The 18985-nt window shown below is 42.3% G+C and overlaps 1 protein-coding gene across 5 annotated transcripts in view; it reads left to right on the top strand.

Annotated features, from left to right (window-relative positions):
* GABRB2 (gamma-aminobutyric acid type A receptor subunit beta2) overlaps nucleotides 1–18985 on the top strand; it is a 394028-nt gene that overhangs the window by 358429 nt on the left and 16614 nt on the right. For all 5 annotated transcript variants that reach the window (XM_089769539.1, XM_089769538.1, XM_089769536.1 and 2 more), the window contains 2 exons: nucleotides 722–874; nucleotides 1877–2121. In XM_089769539.1, the coding sequence (XP_089625665.1) occupies nucleotides 722–874; nucleotides 1877–2121 (398 nt within the window). The remainder of the gene's footprint in view (nucleotides 1–721; nucleotides 875–1876; nucleotides 2122–18985) is intronic.

Raw genomic sequence — 18985 nt, 5'->3', positions numbered from 1 at the left:
TCTGCCTGCAGCAGCTGGCCACAGGGACAGGGATCCCGCAGAGCTGCCGGGCAGAGGAAAAGTGCCTCCCCACGCCCGCTGCCCCCCCCCCCCGCGGCCTCGCATCCTGCACGCCTCCCCCCTCCCCCCCTGCCAGCAATAGGCTGCCCCCTCCCGAGCAACAGGCTGCCGAACAGCAGACAAAAGCAGCCTCTCCGCCCCCCCCTCCCCCTATACATGCTGGGCTCCCTGGGCAAACAAAGACTCCACCAAAACAAACAAAGTGCTGGCCTCATTGTGTTAGCAAAAAAAGGACCCTCCTCCTAGAACCCTGGGTGGTGTGTGGAAATAAAGCTATTAGCTCAAAGCATGGTGCAGAGCTGTTTGGTATTTGATGAGTTACTCCTTTAGTCCTGAGTTTGTCACAGGGACAGAAATAGTTGTGAAATCTTCTGAACAGGGGAACAGACAGCAAAACAAACATTAGAGGGGAGTTAACCTTTCCCTATGCTATCCAAAACTAAAAAAAATGTTTGGCTAGAGTTTCCCCTACAATATGTACCAGTTCCGACTTACATACAAATTCAACTTAAGAACAAACCTACAGTCCCTATCTTGTACGTAACCCGGGGACTGCCTGTACACTAAATCTGTAACCATAAATGGAATGTAAAACTGAAATGATGCAAAGAGTTTGAAGGGTGTACAAAATAAATGCCATGCCTAAATATTCCCTTTTTAGGTGCCTACCCAAGGCTGTCACTCAGCTTTAAACTTAAGAGAAACATTGGCTATTTCATTCTGCAGACCTACATGCCTTCTATTCTGATCACTATCCTCTCCTGGGTTTCATTTTGGATTAATTATGATGCTTCAGCTGCAAGAGTTGCTTTAGGTAGGCATTTTTACTCCTCTCATGCATTGTGTATTAGTATAATTTTTTCTCGCTTCTGATGTAACGTATAATGCATGATTTGGAAAAATATCTCTGTTGGATTTAATTTCCTAGCTTGTTAAGCTTTGTATTATCAGATTCAGCATTTAAATCATCACAATTTAAATAAAAATTGAAAGTGATTTCATGTCTGAATTAGCTAACTATATAATCATTGTAATTGGAATTAGCCTGGTTGTCACAGTCAGTTTTTTATTGCACTTGTTGTTAGTTTAAAAATAGTACTTGTTTTCTTTGTTTTGGCTCATAGCAGTCCAAAGCAAACCTACAGTACTGTAGTATGGAATATCCATTGGTTTTCCTTTTGGGTATGAAATAGATACATTTGTGGCATATGACTAACCTCTCCCTAGGCAAGTGGAGAGATTCCTCTCCATAGTGTTACCCTAAGGAAAACAATTCTCCTTACTAATGCTAAGAACGCTGCTCTTTATATTAATGTATTTCATCAACTATCCTTTGAGGGCCTGTTTATATTATAAACTTCTTCATGGTATCTGAGCACACGTTGCCAATATAAATCTGTGTGATACCTGCCAAAAATTACCACAAATCAAGATATCATTGAATTCAATGGGAATTTTGCCATTGACTTCAGTGGGCCAGGATTTCTTCCCAGGAATTCAGGTGTAAAGGTCGAGAGCAAGAACATTTTAGAGGATATCAGTAGGGTAAGAGGTCTTGTGTCTATGCTGGCAGCTGATAAATCAAGTAGCTAGTCTACAATTACCATTAAAAAAGCATGTTATTTCTATGAGTTAAGATTACTCTGTATTTGATTTGAGACAATTGCAACTGTAATAAGTTGCACTAACACCATGTTTTTAATCAAAGAACAAAAAACCTTCCTAACTTCCCTGCAGTGCTGACATTTAAAGATTGAGCTATAATTATAGATGATTAACATGAATGTAATCAATGGAACTGTCTTTCTTTTGCCAGGAATCACAACTGTTCTTACCATGACAACCATCAACACCCATCTACGAGAGACTCTTCCCAAAATTCCCTATGTAAAAGCCATTGACATGTATTTGATGGGATGCTTTGTCTTTGTTTTTATGGCCCTGCTGGAATATGCATTGGTCAACTACATCTTCTTTGGCAGGGGTCCTCAACGACAAAAGAAAGCAGCAGAAAAAGCTGCCAGTGCCAACAATGAGAAGTTGCGAATGGATATCAATAAGGTAAATTGAAATGGGGGCTATGTTTTAGCCATTCATAGCAACTAGAGTCAATTCTCTTCTTCCAAACAGAGCTTTAAAATATCATTTCTTATGTAGAACATTTTAAGTAGGATTACTAGCAGCATATGTTAGCTCTGCAACACATTAAACTAAGCTATCTCAGCAGTGCATGTTGCCCTTTACTGAAACTATGATTGTTAGAAAGTTATTTTAACAGTACATACTCAGAATAGGCTAAGATCAGAGATGTATTTTCATTTAAAATGAAGGTAAGAAGGCTTCAAAATAAACCACAATGATTTTACAGGTTCCTTAGAGACCTTAAAAGAGCAAATCCAAAATGATGGCTATAAGCTCATGTGTTGGACAGAGCTATATGAAACCTAGGTAACAAACCCCAAACTTGAACCATAAACCTTTCAGAGAAACTGAAGTATTGAGATGTGGGTTTTCCTTTTTAAGAAATCTATTGAAGATTGCTGATTTTGCATGTTATCAGCTACAAGTGTCGAAAATATTATGCACAAAATGACTTGAAATTACGGGGTCATTTTTTGTGCAGTGAGTTATGAATATGAAAATGGGCCCATTTTGAAGGAAAAGTTGCTAAGATTCATGTTTTTTTTCAGGTGCATATGTTCTTTCCGTGTAATGAAAATGAGGCCATTATGCAAAGTAGCAGTTATGGTAAAATGTCACATAAAATAAAATTTTGGGGCACAAAATGACAAAAAACATAGAATCATAGGGTTGGAAGGTCATTGACTTCAACCCCCTGCAGGATCAATCCCAACTAAATCATCCCAGACAGGGCTCTGTCAAGCTAAGACTTAAAGACAGAGATTCAACTACCACCCTAAGTAACTCTCCTAGAGTGTGTCTACACAGCAAAGTTATTTTGGAATAACAGCCGTTATTCTGAGATAACTTTGTGAGCATTTACACAGCAATTCCATTATTTCAAAATAATTTCAAAATAACAGACAGCCTATTCCAACTTCTGTAAACCTCATTCTATAAAAAATAAAACCTATTCTGAAATAGCTATTTTGAAATAAGGCATGTGTAGATGTTCCACTTCTCCTATTTTGAAATAGCCCCTCATTGTAAGTTATTCCTTCTGGGAATTTAAATCAAGATATCATGTCTACAATAGAGAAGCCTACCTTGGACTAATTTTGAGGCTTCACTGCAATGTAAACGTGCTATTTTGAAATAATCTATTTTGTAATAACTATTCCAGAATAATTTATTCCAAAATAACTGTGCAGTATAGACATGTCCCCAGTGAAATAGTTTTTCCTAATATCCAACCTAGACCTCCCCCACTGTAACTAGAGACCATTGATCCTTGTTCTGTCATCCGTCACTACTGACAAGAGCCTCTCTCCATCCTCTTTGGAACCCCCTTCAAGTATTTGAAAGCTGCTATCAAATCCCTCCTCCCTCTGTAATGGAGAGCTCAGAATTGGATATAGTAGTCCAGATGAGACCTCACCAATGCCAAATGAAGAATAATCACTTCCCTAGATATGCTGGCAATGCTCCGACTAATGTACCCTAATGCACCATTGGCCTTTTTGGCTACAAGAGCACACTGTTGGCTCATCCAGCTTCTCATCCACTGTAATCCCCAGGTCATTTTCTGCTTAACTGCTGCTTAGCCAGTTGGTCCTGAACCTATAGCAGGTTTTTGTGTTTGTTTTGTTTTGTTTGACAGAACTTGGGGGTGGAATATTTAATATCCATCCAGATTTTAATGCTGATGTGTACTGTGTGTGGATGTAGGGGGATGAGAATTTGGTATGCATTTTTAACGGTAGGGGCTAATATTCCACTATCAACTGGCACACACACAAAAAAATCTATGGTGAATGTTTTCAATTGGGGGATTATATTTCATGGCTAAGATTTCATACACTAGCTTTGTTTTTATTTTTTATTTTAACTTTATTTTTTGTTATATGAGAAAATCATAAGACAGTTGCATTTATCTAATGGGATTATAGTAGGCACATGAAGTAAGGCAAATGCATGAGTATTGGTATATCTTTGATGTCACATTCACAACTCATCCCATTCATCCTTCATCATTCCAATGTTCATAATAACAGTCAGTTAAATCCAATTTTAAAATTTTTATTTCATGCTTTTTAAAACTGATTTTCCTTTAACAAATAGAATTATTACCCCATTGAAACCCAGCATGGTATTTTGTGTAAACTTATGCTGATAAACACTTTTTTCTTGTTAGAATCTTAGGAAAATCAACATATATACTGACTCCAACATAGAAAATTTGTGAATAAAGATACACATCTTTGCTCTCAGAAAGCCTAGTTCAAAACCAGCTGAAGTCATTTACAAGATTCAGTCAAATAATAACTTTGGTGTCATCGGTGGGTTTAGTTTGCACTATATATTTTTGTAGCTCACAGTTTCCCTTGTGTTATCTTCTATATAATTATCCATACATAGACACATAATGAAACTATCAATAACTTTAAACAATGGAAAACTATGCTCGTTTTGCTCATTCTGTTAAACTCAAAATTCAGGAGTTTAACAACCACATTGATATGGATCCTCCCAGGCGACGCAGAGGCATAGGGAGGCGGGGGCAGAGGGAACAGTTGCTCCTGGCTGGCTCACAGAAGCGGCCCAATTGGTGCCCCTGCCTGCACGGCTGTCAATGGCTGTGACGTCATCATGGGGTGCCCCGGTGCCCCGAGACATCATCTTTGGGTGCCCGGGCAGCTGCCTAGCTCGTCTAGGCTCATGGGCCGCCCCTGCTGGAACACCAAGGGGTGCTGGACAGGAGTGACTCCACGTGACCCACAGCGGGGAGGGAAGCACTTCCCCTCCTCACAGGAGCCGGTGCACACTGCCTGAACAGCTTGGGCTGTGACACCAGCAACTTACTTCTGGGGCCTTTCTGCGTGGTGTGGGGAGGTCAGGAGACCCGGGTCTGCACAGGTTCAACTGTGCAGGCAGCATGCTCTGCCCTTGGACTCCTCGCACACACACCCCTCGCAGGACAGCATCACAGAGGTAAATTTCTGGGGTGCAACAGCCCCTGCTGCTCAGGCAGTGCACACGCCAGCTGTTTGGGGAGGGGGAGTGCAGTCGCAGACTTCCCAGAGGGGCTGCAGGATTGCCAGGTACTGTTCCCAGCTTCCCCTGTCCCCTGCCCAGACCCCCCATAAGGATCCTGTCCCCTACCCCCACCAACACTGTCACTCCCACCAGCGCCCCATCCTCAGCACCCTGCCAACCACCGTAGCACCCAGCACCTCCCTGGACCCAGAATCCTGCCATCCACCGCAGCATCCAGCTCCACCCTGTCCCTGGCTCCAGCACCTTGCCAGCTGTGCCAGAATCCTTGGGACCACATTGGACACATTGGAGAGGCTTGGGTTTTTTGTTGTGTGTTTTTTTTTTTTTTTTTTTTTTTTTTTTTTGGCATCTCGCTTGTGTGGCCCCAACTGACTTTTCTGTGGGTCAGTCACCCTCTACTCAAAACAGGTTCCCTGCCCCTCTCATATATAAAGACAATGCTTTTTAGTTTAACATAATATTTTATTTAAAAATGAAGCCAGGCCAACATGCCCCCATTTGGGGCCAAATCCCCATTTCACTGCAGCATCATAACACTCTTGCACCACCTGTCCCCAAATCTGAGCCTTTCATACACTGGAACCCCCTGTCCTGAGCCTCTTACATCCCCAAACTCCTGCATCACCACATCCTCAGTCTTCTGCCACAACATTCCAGTACCGTTCCACATGGCAAATGTGTGTCCTGAGCCCATCATACTAACAACCTCCTTGCCCTGAGCCACTCACATATCCAACAAAAACTGCTGCACCCTCACATCCACAAGCCTGTGACTTGCTCAGCACCCCAACCTTCCACCTGAGCCCAACACTCCTCAGCCTGAAGCCTCCTCCCCGAGGCAGCATCCCCTTCTCCTGCATCCAAATTCCCTCCCAGAACTTGCACTTCTCACCCCTTCCCACACCCAAATCCCTAATTTCCACCCCAGAGCCCGTACCTCCTCTCTCAACCAAGTGAGAGCGTATAATGGCTGGGGGTAGCAAGTGATGAAGAGGAGGGGAACAGAGATGATGGGGCCTCAAAAGGGTGGGGTCTTGGGAGTTGGGGAAGGAACGTGATTTTAATGTATTGGTGGGTTCGTTCATTTTTTTTTTTTTTTTGCTTGACAAACCGAAAACTTGAAATTCTGAAAAGATGAAAAGGGTTCCATGGTCAAATAAAATTGGGAAACACTGCAGTGGAGCATGTAACAACAGGTCTGGGTCCTAGAGAGAGCTGAATGCACTGCCTGCAGCACAGTCTGAAGGAGGGGATTGTCTTCTGGGGTCTCTGGGAAGGGGAGGGCATAGGGGTGTGTGAGGGTTTGGGGTGCGATCACCCCCTCTTGGTCTGAGAGGGGGGTCTGCGGACCCCTTTGTCCTCCTTTTGTCCCTTGTTGTTCCCGGATCCCCGATATGGGGCCCAGGCCCCTTGGGTGCGATCACCCCCTCCCGGCTGGAAGGGGGGGTCAGCGAACCCTGGCAGTGAGTACCCGCCGTGCGGGGTGGGGCCGACGCCCCCAGTTTAAGCTCTCCCCAGTCCGGGGTTCTAGTTTGTTCTCTTCTGTCGAGGGTGGCCTTCGGATGCTGGATGCTCCCCGTGTGGAGGGAGAGGAACCCGGTCCCACCCTCTCTCCGGGTCCCAGCCCGGGGCCCTGAGCGCCGGGGCCTCTAGCGCCCCGGTACGGTGGACGGGGGGGGGGTGAGGATTCTCCCCCCTTAAGCTCGTCCACCCACGGTCGCCAAAAGCGCCCTGCCCCAGGCTCCTTCCTCCCTCCCGTCGGGTCCGGTGGCCCGTCCCCGTCGCCCCTGCGCCTACCTTGACCTGGCGCTCTGCGGCGTCCACGTCCGGGCGGAGTCTCGGGGGTGGGTTCTCCAGTCCCGGCGCGCTCCTGGCTGTCCCGTTCCCTCCTGGCTCGGCGCAGCGGGGTCTGCCCGCCGTCCGACGAGGGGCTGAGCGCTCGCCAGGGGCAGTGGCTGTCCCGGAGGCCCCGGGACCAGCGCCGGGCCGGTAGCCGGGCTGCGTGGCGCTCTCGCTCCGTCCTGCAGCGGGGGCTGCTCCTCCGCCACTGCGAGGAGCCTGCGCCCTGCTTCTCCGGCAGCGGGCCCTTTTGAACTGGCCCGCCACGCCGGCCGCCGCCCGGGGCCCCGCCCCTTCTGGGCACGTCCCGGCAGGCGGCCCTGTTAAGCGGCCGGGCTCCCTGGCCCTGCCCCGCCCGAGCGAGCCCGCGGGGGTCGAGCCGGCTGCCGGCACAGGCGCGGGGGGAGCACCCCAGCCTGCCGTCCCCAGCGGCCGGTGTTGCGGGGTTGCTGGGGGGTCTGGGGCTGGCCGTCGGCCCCCCGCCGGCGGGGGCTCCGATCGCCCCACCCCTGGGACAGTGACGGCCCGTCACAGGGTGGAAGAGCAAGTCAGGCATAGGGGCACCAGTTTAATAATTCCGCCTAGGCCATCATAAATCCTAAGGATGGCCCTGCTCCCACCCATGCCCAGGGTTAAAAACCTTGGATTCCACAAGTCTTGCAAGAGAGAGAGAGCTCCCCCTTTGCTGCTAAAAATAAAATACCTACGGTCAGTGTGTGTGAGTATGCACATGTATGTACACACATACACACAGAATTCAGAGATAGTTTTACTACAAAAAGAATAAAAAAATTATGCTTAAGCATATTAATATTTAACTCCTATTAGAGTAGAATAGAATCAAATATCTTTCTATCCATCACTTTAAGTATAAAACGTTTTTTTAGTCCTTTCCCAAATTTCCCACAGTGTTTGTTTCTCACTATCCAGTCCCACCTGCAACAAAATACATTTGACTGTTTCGGATATTATGGCAACTCTGCTATTATGGCAGGACTTGCAGGATCCCAATCGCTCTCCTCCATGCAGCTGTTCCAGAGAAGGAAGAAACATTGGCAGCATGATTCCACTTGTCACTTGATGTCTAGTAGGAGAGAGTCAGCAGAAAGGCACAGGGACTTTTTATGTCATGGCTTCCTGTGATCTGTGGTGCTTGGTGTTTCTGAGAGTCAGAAGTATTAACCTCCATTATGTGACATTTATTTGAACCCCACCAGCCTTCATCCAGGACTTCCTATGAAGTACATAGGCATCTGGTGACCTGGCAGTTGGGGGAGGCTAGACCCAGCTCCTTCTCTTATGCCCAAGGTCCCACCCTCCTCCTTCCTTTTTGCTCCACTCCTCTGCAAGGATCCCAGAGCACCCATCTGCATCCACAGCACCAGGCATCATAGCTGCAGTGCCTCCAGCCCTAGTGCACCTGGTGGCCAGAGTTCCAGCTGGTCAGATATTATGGCTGTAGAGACTGCAACTCCAGAGCATCAGGCAGATAGCATAGTCCTAGTGCTGGCTGCCCTGCATCCGTTCAGGATGACCTTTCAGGATGCAGGCAGCCAGCCTCAGCCAGCCTGGCCAGGGCAGAGCTCTGGGAACTGAAGAAAGGAGCCTGGGATTGAAATGTGGGTGGGGCCATTCCAAACTGTTTGGGGAGGTACAGCTTCCCACGCCTACGATACTCACTGCCCAGGACAGTATGGACAAATGTAATATTTGCAATTTTATTTCATACTGTATTCATGCTAAATGCCTTGCATTTCTTTATCTTTCAGAATTTACATATGAGAGAAATGCAGTGTCATTTTTAATTTTTGTGGCCTGTATCCTTTTTTGTTGTTGCTGTTCTTCCGGAGTGCATAGTTTCAATAATAAAACCAGAGTTAAAAAGTACACAAAAGCAAGGAAAAAAGCACACTAGATCATCTGGAAATATGCAAGCATGGACTGGTTAAAAACAAATAATACATGATAGGCTTTATTTTACTTCGTTGTCACTTCTATTAACAAGAGCATATAAATGATCAAGCCTGCTATATGCAGGATTTTCTTTTCTGCATTTCTTCAAGTGTTTTGTCCTCACCTGCCTATATTTTAAAATTGAAACATCATTAGCTGACCTTAACAATCTATTCTGTGTTATAAGTCTTCTAAAAATCTTTCTTTTCATGTTAAGTTTAATTGTTTCCCTTGTAAGCTATCTCATAGTATTACTTCCAGGTTTGCCTTCATGTATTAACTTCCCTTTATTGTGGACACTCAAGTTATTTGTAGATAATTATCATATTTTTTTCTTGACCTCTCCATATATATATATATATATATATATATGATGTTCCCAGTCCACCCTCATACTTTGTGATGTTTTCTCCTAACTTTGTCATTGTGCTAGTGCCTTCAATATATTATCCTTTTCATATTGAATTGACCAGAATTATACTCACTATTGCAAATACTAATGTATTAAGGATGAATAAAGCAAGATTACTGCCTCTCTTCACCTTGAAGAAATAATATGATTTATACACCCCAACCTAGTATTATATTGGATTTTATTTTCTAATTGTGATTTCCTCTGTCTACTAAGAATAACAACAATAAATCTTTCTTTACATTTTATATAGATGCACAGAATTATTTTATACTTAGTGTTATTTTGTCACAAATGTATAATCTTTCTTTATATTAGTAACAAATCTCATTTTTATTAATTTGTTCTTATAGATCCAAAATGCTTTTGCATTTTTCAATGCCACATCCAGCTTTGATCACCAGTCCCTAATTAGTAGAATCTACAGACTTATGTATTGTATTCTCTACTTTGACTTCTGGGTCTTTTATAAAGAAATTAAAAAATGGGAATAAATTCCAGTCCCTCTACCCTACTAGAAATCTCTTCCCAACTAGATGGACTACAAATTATAATTACTCTTTGTATGTGGTTAGATAGCCAATTTTTTATCCATTTTAATTGTGTTTCTGTCGAAGACATTTTGTGTTGGCTTTCCTCTCCTGTGATACTGTATGAAGTGATTTTTCTGAAACACAGACATATGCTACATTCCCTTCATCTGGCAAGCTATTTAGCTCCGTAATGCTTTTGTTCCCTATTTGCTTCATTATTTTGCAAAGGATGGATGTGAAGTTTTAAGGGTAAAAACAAAAGTGGTATCAGTTTGAAACACTTCCATGTTCTGAGACATCTGTATGTCTCCTCAGTTTGTATTGATATTGGTTTATGATCATTATTTCAGTACATATGTATCCTCCAGAATTTTGGGGTGTAAGTCTGCTTGGCATTAGATTCAAGATTCTTCAAGTAAATTTTAGCTAAATTCGGTCTCTTTTTTTTAAGTTGTGAAAGTATTCTTACACAGCTGATCCTAGTAATCTTTTCTTTGTTGCTATTACCTAGGGTTACTACATTAATTCTTCTAGCTTCTATCACTCTCACTGATTTCCTCAGTAAGAAATTTCATTGTAGATATGTCTTATTCTCGATGTAGCTTGTAGCTACATTAGTAAACAGTGTTTTCTGTTGTGTCTGCTTCTGTTTCTTCTCCCATGCAGGATATGTAATTCTGACTGCATACCTTTTGACTTTCTATTTCCCATATAAATTCTTTTTAGCCCTGAGTTTATCTAAGCAGTCTATGGTTTGCTATACTGAGCTTCCATCATTATGCCTTTTGGAAATGTCATTGTTTTCTCTGCCGTCATTCTTGTTAGTAATCCATCCCACTTGAGTCAGATTACCACTTCCAGTGGCTTCTCTGGAGACATAACAAATATTTTCACATTTAAATAGCAATAATATCATCTCTTGTTTTTGATATATTAGCAACATTCCTTCATTGCAGTATGACGATTTATTTTAATGGATGTTATGGATGGCACAGTGAAGCTTACAATAAACATGCTGAGCTAATAGCAGGACTTTTCTATGCCCTTTTCTTGCATGAACTAGTGTTCAGGAAATTTTGCCTTGGGGGAGGTTGTGATGTTAGAAAGCACTGTGAAGTTCCTTTTAACACCGGAGTGGGGATATGTCACTTCAAAAGTGTGAGGCAACACCGCAAGGAAGGAGATATGGACAGTGCAGCAGTGAGATGTGTTAGCAAAAAGTACTTCTGCTATATCATCCACAAAGGCACTGTTGTTTAACAAAAAGCTAAAACTGACTCTCTTGAAGCACTGAAATAAAAACACTGCTTTTCCTTATCGTCCCCCAGGAATGAATACTTCTTTCTTTATTACCAGAGCACTATCTGACATTGGCAGGTGCAGTGTGTATGTCTCTGAATTAATCCCCTTGTGCTTATGCAGTTGATTTTTACCACAATATTTTGTACTATACCTTTTCTGTTGTTTAAATACAGTTTGCTCATACTGCACTTAGTCATTTATTAAATTAAAAACATATTTTTTCTTTGCAACCACACTGTTTTGTTTATTTACATGCTGAAGAGTCTCACACATTTCCATGCAATAGTAGCAGTGATCCATTGTAAATTGTCACATTATTTCAAGCAAAAACTGTAGACTTCTCTCGAAGAATTAAAATTTTATTTTGCTATTTCAGCTCAAAATAATTCAATATTCAAACTACTTTTATACAATTTTGCTTTATCACCAACTGTGCTGTTTCACAGTTAGGGTGGCCAGATGTCCCAGTTCTTATAGGGACAGTCCTGATATTCGGGGCTTTTTCTTATATAGGCACCTATTATCCGCACATCTTCTGTCTCAATTTTTCCCACTTGCTATGTGGTCACCCTTTTCACAATTTAGACAGTTTATTTATATAGATAATCCCAAAATAGCCTGAAGTACAGAAATGTTTTAACTGACACAGATTACACCTAGGCTGTGTCTACATTGGTGTCATCTTCTGCAAAAGCGGCTGCCTGTCTACACTGTCTGTGAGTTCTTATGCAAGAACACTGATGTTCTAATGTATGAAATCAGTGCTTCTTGTGCAAGAACTATGATGCTCCCACTTATGAATAAGCCCTGTTGAGCAACTGTTCTTGCGCAAGAGACCAGTGTAGACAGGCAACATGAATTTTTTGCGCAAGAAAGCCCTATGGTTAAAATGGCCATTAGAGCTTTCTTGCACAAGAGAACGTCTACACTGGCATGGATGCACTTGTGCAAAAGCACATCTCTTGTGCAAAGGCACATGCCAGTGTAGACACTCTCTTCTGGAAGAGTTTTTGCACAAGAACTCTTCTGCAAAAGAGTTTTTGCGCAAAATCATGCTAGTGTAGATGTAGCCTAGCTATAGCATGTGATGGCCTAATGCACAGAAAAACTAATCCTGTATTGTACAATCTTTAAGGTCCTGTTTTATCTTAATGTCAGCATTAATATATCAATTATTGAAGTCTCCTCACTTTGAAGTCTAACACCAACCCTATTTACACATATTTTGAAACATTTTAGAAGACTATTGAAACTGATTCTTTGAGATACATTTTTTAAATGTGAGCTGACATTGCTAACATCACCATGTTTAGAAAAGGTGTTTGATCTGGAAACAACAGGTTTTAAATAGATCATGTATTTTTAAAACAATGAACGATTCTTTACTCAGTAGTCTGTGTTAGTAAAGCATCTAGAGTCAAAATAACTGATGATTACAGTATATTACTCTTATCGAATATAAAGTGACAAATTAGTAGACTCATCAAAGGAATTACTATGTTCTGCCAGAAAATTGGGTAATGCAATACTCAGATGGAATCTTTTTAGATTTTAATTACAAAAGAAATGTTGCCCCTTTGAGACCAACTGTGGAGCTTAGGGAAGCAAAGGGATTTAGAGAAACTTTTTATCAGCACCTCAGCAAATCAGAGCCACCATAATTTGGCTGGGAAATAAGAGACGTATCCCTAGCATGTACATCCCTCTTGGGCCTCTCTGGACCATGAGTCTTCTCGATGTGAGGGAACAGAGGAAAGCAGTGTTCTTTTGGGGATATTCAGCACTAACAGCATTCTAATTGCTCAATTTTCAACTACATTTTTTCTACTATAGAAAAAAGAGTGATTTGTTTGGATTTTGTGTATAGTATGCAGACACACTCCTCTCCCTGCCAAGTAGGTAGACAGGGAGGGTTTGAAGAGAGTGGCAAGGCTCCACAGCCACTTGCACTCAGAGGCTGAGCTAGCAAAAGGGAAACAGTGTGGTTCAAATGATGTAGAGCTGAGTTTGCTAGTGTCTTACCATCTTTGCTGGACAAATCACTGACTGTCTTATCAGATTTCCAGCCCTCTTGCACCACCAGAACAGCACAAAATGGGCTAGAATGCAGTCAAGATCATGCTCTAAGTATTAACATGAAATAACTATACTCCAGTGTCATTAAACAATATGGAAGAAGAAATTTTTTTAATACTATTTTGGAATAATACTTTGAGTTTAGATGATGAGAAACTGTACTGAGGAGAAATGGGAAATGACAAGAGCAACTGAAAAGTGTAGAAACTGTATAATATAGAGGGGATGAGACAAAAGCCTCTTAACATGCAGTCAGATTCTACCATCCTTATTCACACTAAAAAAAACCAAGATGAGTTTTAAATTAACACACACACTATTACACACTGAATGACCTCCTGAGGTCTCTTCCAACCTTATGATTCTATGATACTAGCACTGAACCATACAGAATTCTATTACATCACCACTTTCAGGGACCTAAAACTTCCAATTTAATATCTGCTACATCACCCATGCCCCTTTGCCCTGTGCTTTGGGGGATATTCAGCACAAACAGCATTCTAACTGCTCAATTTTCAACTAAATTTTTTCTACTTTAGAAAAAAGTGTGTTTTGTTTGGGGTTTGTTTATACTACTACTAAAACTGTATTGAGAGTTATTCTTGATGCTGAGCTCGAAGCTATATTCCTGGCTGAACCAGATTACAATATCTGTCATAAAAATGGATAGTGATAATAAAAACACCCTAAATGGAAAGACCCAACATTGACCCCACATCTTTCATCCTACATTTGCCATTCATGCATCACAGAAGAACACCTGAAATCCAAAATTAAAGGAAAAAAGTAAAACCTTTGCCCCATTAGCATTATCTAGGAATCTGATATGAATTCAATTTGAGAAAGTTCCAATCTTAGCCCGTGGCCTTTTACAGAAGTGATCAGAAGGTAACTTATCAATACAGCCCATAATGATAATCCAACTGACATCAGAATAAAGGTCATGTCAGCCATGTGGGGTTTTCTGTTGTGATACTCACAATGCCATCTTTAATTCATGTATGAACAATATGCACACATTCTCTGCTTCTTTAAGGCACATCAGTCTGCTTACATCATCTAAGAATCTGTCATCCAAACTGACCCTAAATTAACAAGCTGGCTCTATACTTCTGAATTTCATGTTTGTAGTTCAGATTTTGTAACAGCAGATATAACTATGCCAAACAAAAGATTAATACATAAGTGTAACAACTTTAGTTGTATTAAACTTAATGCAAATGAAACATAGGGGAACCTCTGCCTATTGACAATAGAGAAGGGACTGGAAATCATACTGCTAGGTTCTGTCTGCCCCTACTAAAGATGTCAGCTTGAACAAGCACTTACATGCATTTAAAGTCAATATAGTAAACCTTACCTTTCAGGGTCCTATACATACGAGGTTATTGTGCACTAGATTATTTACCCAGCATTACTCAGGTCCATAAATCATAGAATCATAGGGTTGGAAGACACATCAGGAGATCATTGAATCAATCCCTAAGGCTGTGTCTAGACTGCATCCCTTTTCCGTAAAGGGGATGCAAATTAGACACATCGCAATTGCAAATGAAACGGGGATTTAAATCCCCCCTGCTTCATTTGCATAAACATGGCTGCCGCTTTTTTCTGGCTCGGGGCTTTGCTGGAAAAAAGTGCCAGTCTAGACGGGGATCTTTCAGAAAATAAAGCCTTTTCTGAAAGATCCCTTATTCCTTTTTTTAAGAGGCTTTATTTTCTGAAAGATCCCCGTCTAGACTGGTACTTTTTTCTGGCAAAGCCCTGAGCCGGAAAAAAGAAAAATGCAGTCTAGACACAGCCTCTAAGAATAACTAATCCCAGTTAAATCATCCCAGCCTCTCCTCTTAAGTCATGTACTCAAGCCTCCTAATCATTTTTAACAGTGTTTGGGATTCTTCCATCCTAAGTGCAGGACTCTGCATTTGTCCTTGTTGAACTTCATCACATTTCTTTTGGCCCAATCCTCTAATTTGTCTAGGTCATTTTGGATCCTATCCCAGCTCTCCTGCATATCTGCCTATTCCTCTAACTTAGTGTTATATGTGAACTTGCTCAGGGTACAATCCATCTCCTCATACAGATCATGAATAAAGTTGTTGAACAAAACCAGTCCCAGAACTGACCTTTGGGGCACTCTGCTTCATACCAACCACCTGCCAGACATTGAGCTGTTGATCACTACCCGTTGAGCCCGATGATTTAGCCATCTTTCTATCTACCTTACAGTCCATTTATACAACCCATAGTTCTTTAACTTGCTGACAAGAATACTGTGGGAGACAGTATTGAAAGCTTTGCTAAAGTCAGGGTATATCATGTCAACCACCTTCCCTATATCCACAGAGCTAGTTACCTCATCCTAGAAGGCAATCAGGTTGGTAAGGTATGATTTGGCCTTCGTGAACCCAAGTTGACTATTCCTGATCACTTTCCTCTCTTCGAAGTGCTTCAAAATTGATTCTTTGAGGATCACCTGCCTGATATTTCCAGGGACTGGGGTGAGACTTTCTGGAGTTCCCTGGATCTTCCTTCTTCCATTTTTAAAAAGATGGGTATGACTTTTGCCTTTTTCCAACTTTCTGGGACCTCTCCAAATGCCATGCATTTTCAAAGTTAAAGGTCAGTGGATCTGCAATCACCTCAGCCAACTCCCTCAGCATCCTCAGATGCGTTAGATTTAGACCCATGGATTTGTGCATGTCCAACTTTTCTAAATAGCTCTGTCAGAGCTATTCCCCACTCTGGCACTCTGAGTGCAAAAGGTGGGAGCCCACAAAGACCTAAAATACTTTGTCTCTATAGGCACTGCTTAAAAGAAAAGCTCTCCAGAGTGAAAAATGCAGACCAGGTAGCTACATCCAATTCAGTTTTCAGCATTGTATCTTCATTGGTTCTTCTGGCCCCCCTGCCAACACTCTTGTAAGCTACCTGAGTTTAACCCTTTCACCGAATGCTGGCCAGTACTTCTCCTATCCATCACAAATTCTTAACCTGTTTTTTCTCCACTGAGGGCTGCCACCTTCTCCCCATATTGTGCTGTTCAGGCTGCTGACCTTGTCCATGAAGACAGAGACAAAAAAGCATTGAGTATTTCAGCTTTTCCCACATCATCTATAACTTGGTTGCCTTCCCTGTTCAGTAAACATCCTACACCTTCCCTGACCACCTTTCTATTGTAAATATGCCAGTAGAAACCTTTCTTGTTATCCTTCACATCCCTTGCTATGTGCAATTCCAATTGTGCTTTGGCCTTCCTGATTACACCCTGCATGCTGGTCAATATTTTTACATTCTTCGTAGTTATCTGTCCAAGTTTCCACTTCTTTTAAGCTTCCTTCTTGTGTTTCAGCTCACAAAACTTTGCACTATTAAGCCTACCTGGTTGCCTACCATATTTGCTTTTCTTACTGTGTATCAGGTTCCCACACCTTCAATACGGCTTCTTTAAAACACAGCCAGATCTCCTGGATTTCTTTCCCCTTCATATTAGCGTTCCAGCGGATCTTGCCCATCAGTTTCATGAGGGACTCCAAGTCTGCTTTTCTGAAGCCAGGGTCTGAATTATACTGCTCTCCTTTCTTCCTCTGTTCAGGATTCTAAACAGGAGCCTGAACTTCTCATGATCATTGCTGCCAAGGTTGTCCCCCACATCTACTTCTCCTACTAACTCAATTAAATGTTGTTTTATGAAAAATAAAATAAAAATGTACATGTTTCATTTAAATCATTATTCTGGGTTGCAGCTGGGGATGAGGGATTTAGTCTGCAGGCTGACACCAGTCCTCTTTCACCACAACGGCTTGAAGCCACATGAGAAGCACCTCTCTATGGCTGCTGCACCTCCTGTGGCCACAGCCAGGGGAGAGGTGCATGACCCCCCCAGCTAAGTCCCGATTTATCTGCCTCCTATGCTCCTTAGCTAGAGTGAGGAATGAAGCAAATTGTGTACTGTCCCCTTGCTCCCTGAGAAAGAGGGAAAAGAGGAATAGCAATGTTCCTGAACAAATTAGGGAGATGGAGCTTGTGCCACTCTCTCTGCCCTCCATCAAGGACAGTTAGGGATGGGGGGGATTGGAGTTGGGGTAGCCCTGGACATGGGGGAGAAGGGATTGCACGCCACCAGCCAGCCCATCATTTTCCTCTGTTTCTGTCACTTTTCACAAAGATTTTATGAGACGCAATTTCATTTCAAGCACATCCTATTTTCCTGGCACACTAAACCCTTGTCTTGTTTTAAGCCATGATATAAAAGGAAGCAGTATACCAAATGTGGTGGTCCTAGCTGTAACAGTTTAGAAGGATTTCTTGAACAAACATACAGACACAGAGACAACTCTCTCAAATATATAGTAAACTTTCACATTTACCCAGCATCACTCAGGACATTAAGGAGGGACTCGAGGCAAGGGGCTATAGGTGTGGAGGGAGTAGGAGTCAGGGCAAGGGGTTGGAAGGTGTGAGTCACTGGCAGGGGCATGGTGTCCACCTGGCAGATCCCCATGGCTAATCTTGGGGCCTAGTCAAGGCATTTGGGGACATGCTGCCTGGATGCTTGATCCCTGGAGCAGGCTAGCATATGGGAGGAGGGGGGCAGTTGCCCAGCTTCCAGCTAACCAACACAGGAACCTTGCCAGTTGATAGTAGCTGGCAACATCCAGAACCCTGCCACCAGCCAGACATCTCTTACCAGTGTGCCTGCTCCCCTGTGGTCATTCTGCCATATATCTGTGCATGCTAGCAGACCCCGCCTTTTGCATTTTATGAGAAATAGCCATATTCTAGGCAAATCCCATTGTCCTGGCACAACCAAACCTTTATGTTGCTTTAAGATATCATAAGAGGAAGCTGCAGACCAAATTTAGTGGTCCTAGCTCTTACTACTTAGAAGGAGATCTTGAATAAATAGAATTACAGATAGATGGACAGACAAACTGACACCCAAACTCTTGCAAATATATACTAAGTAAAAAGTATTAGTTTTATTATTTGAAGCAACAACATTAAGAATATTATCATTGGCAGGTACAGAATTGCCACATATGAATTGTGTGAAATCTTTAGATAATCTGATTTTCAGATATAGTTGTTTGGGTTATTTTAAGATTATTTTGAGAGAGAAAAACATATCAGGTGATCCAAAATTCACGTTATTGGTATCATGTTAATTGGGATTTAACTAAATGTCGTTTTGATGAGGGAGATAGTACACATTTTTTAGTCCATGTTCTGCAACATTTCCCCACCATATAGATATAGTATTGGTGAGTGCCTTGTGTTCTGTAAAAGACACAAAAGTATTCTAAAGCCTTGTCTATTTTTCTTAGGTTCTACTAGACAGAGGCAGTTGATTCCTCAATACTATTGAAAAAACAAAATTGCAGTATCAGATTTCAACCCAGAGTTGTTTCCCTTATTTAAAAAATAATGAAAAATGATTGCTACCTTACCGTCAGGAGTGTTCTAAGCAAGACAGAAGTAATTCCACTTATTCTGTGCTCTATTCTGTGCTGATTCATGCCTCAGCTGAAGTATTGTTTCTTGTTCTTGGCACCACATATCAGGAAAGATGTGAACAAGTTGGAAAAAGTCCATATAACAGCAACAAAAATGATTAAAGGTCTATAAA

This window comes from Pelodiscus sinensis, chromosome 16, assembly GCF_052426305.1.
Source record: "Pelodiscus sinensis isolate ZL-2025 chromosome 16, ASM5242630v1, whole genome shotgun sequence".
Taxonomy (NCBI): Eukaryota; Metazoa; Chordata; order Testudines; family Trionychidae; genus Pelodiscus; species Pelodiscus sinensis.
The sequence above is the reverse complement of the archived record's forward strand: the minus strand, read 5'-3'. Positions and strand labels throughout refer to the sequence as shown.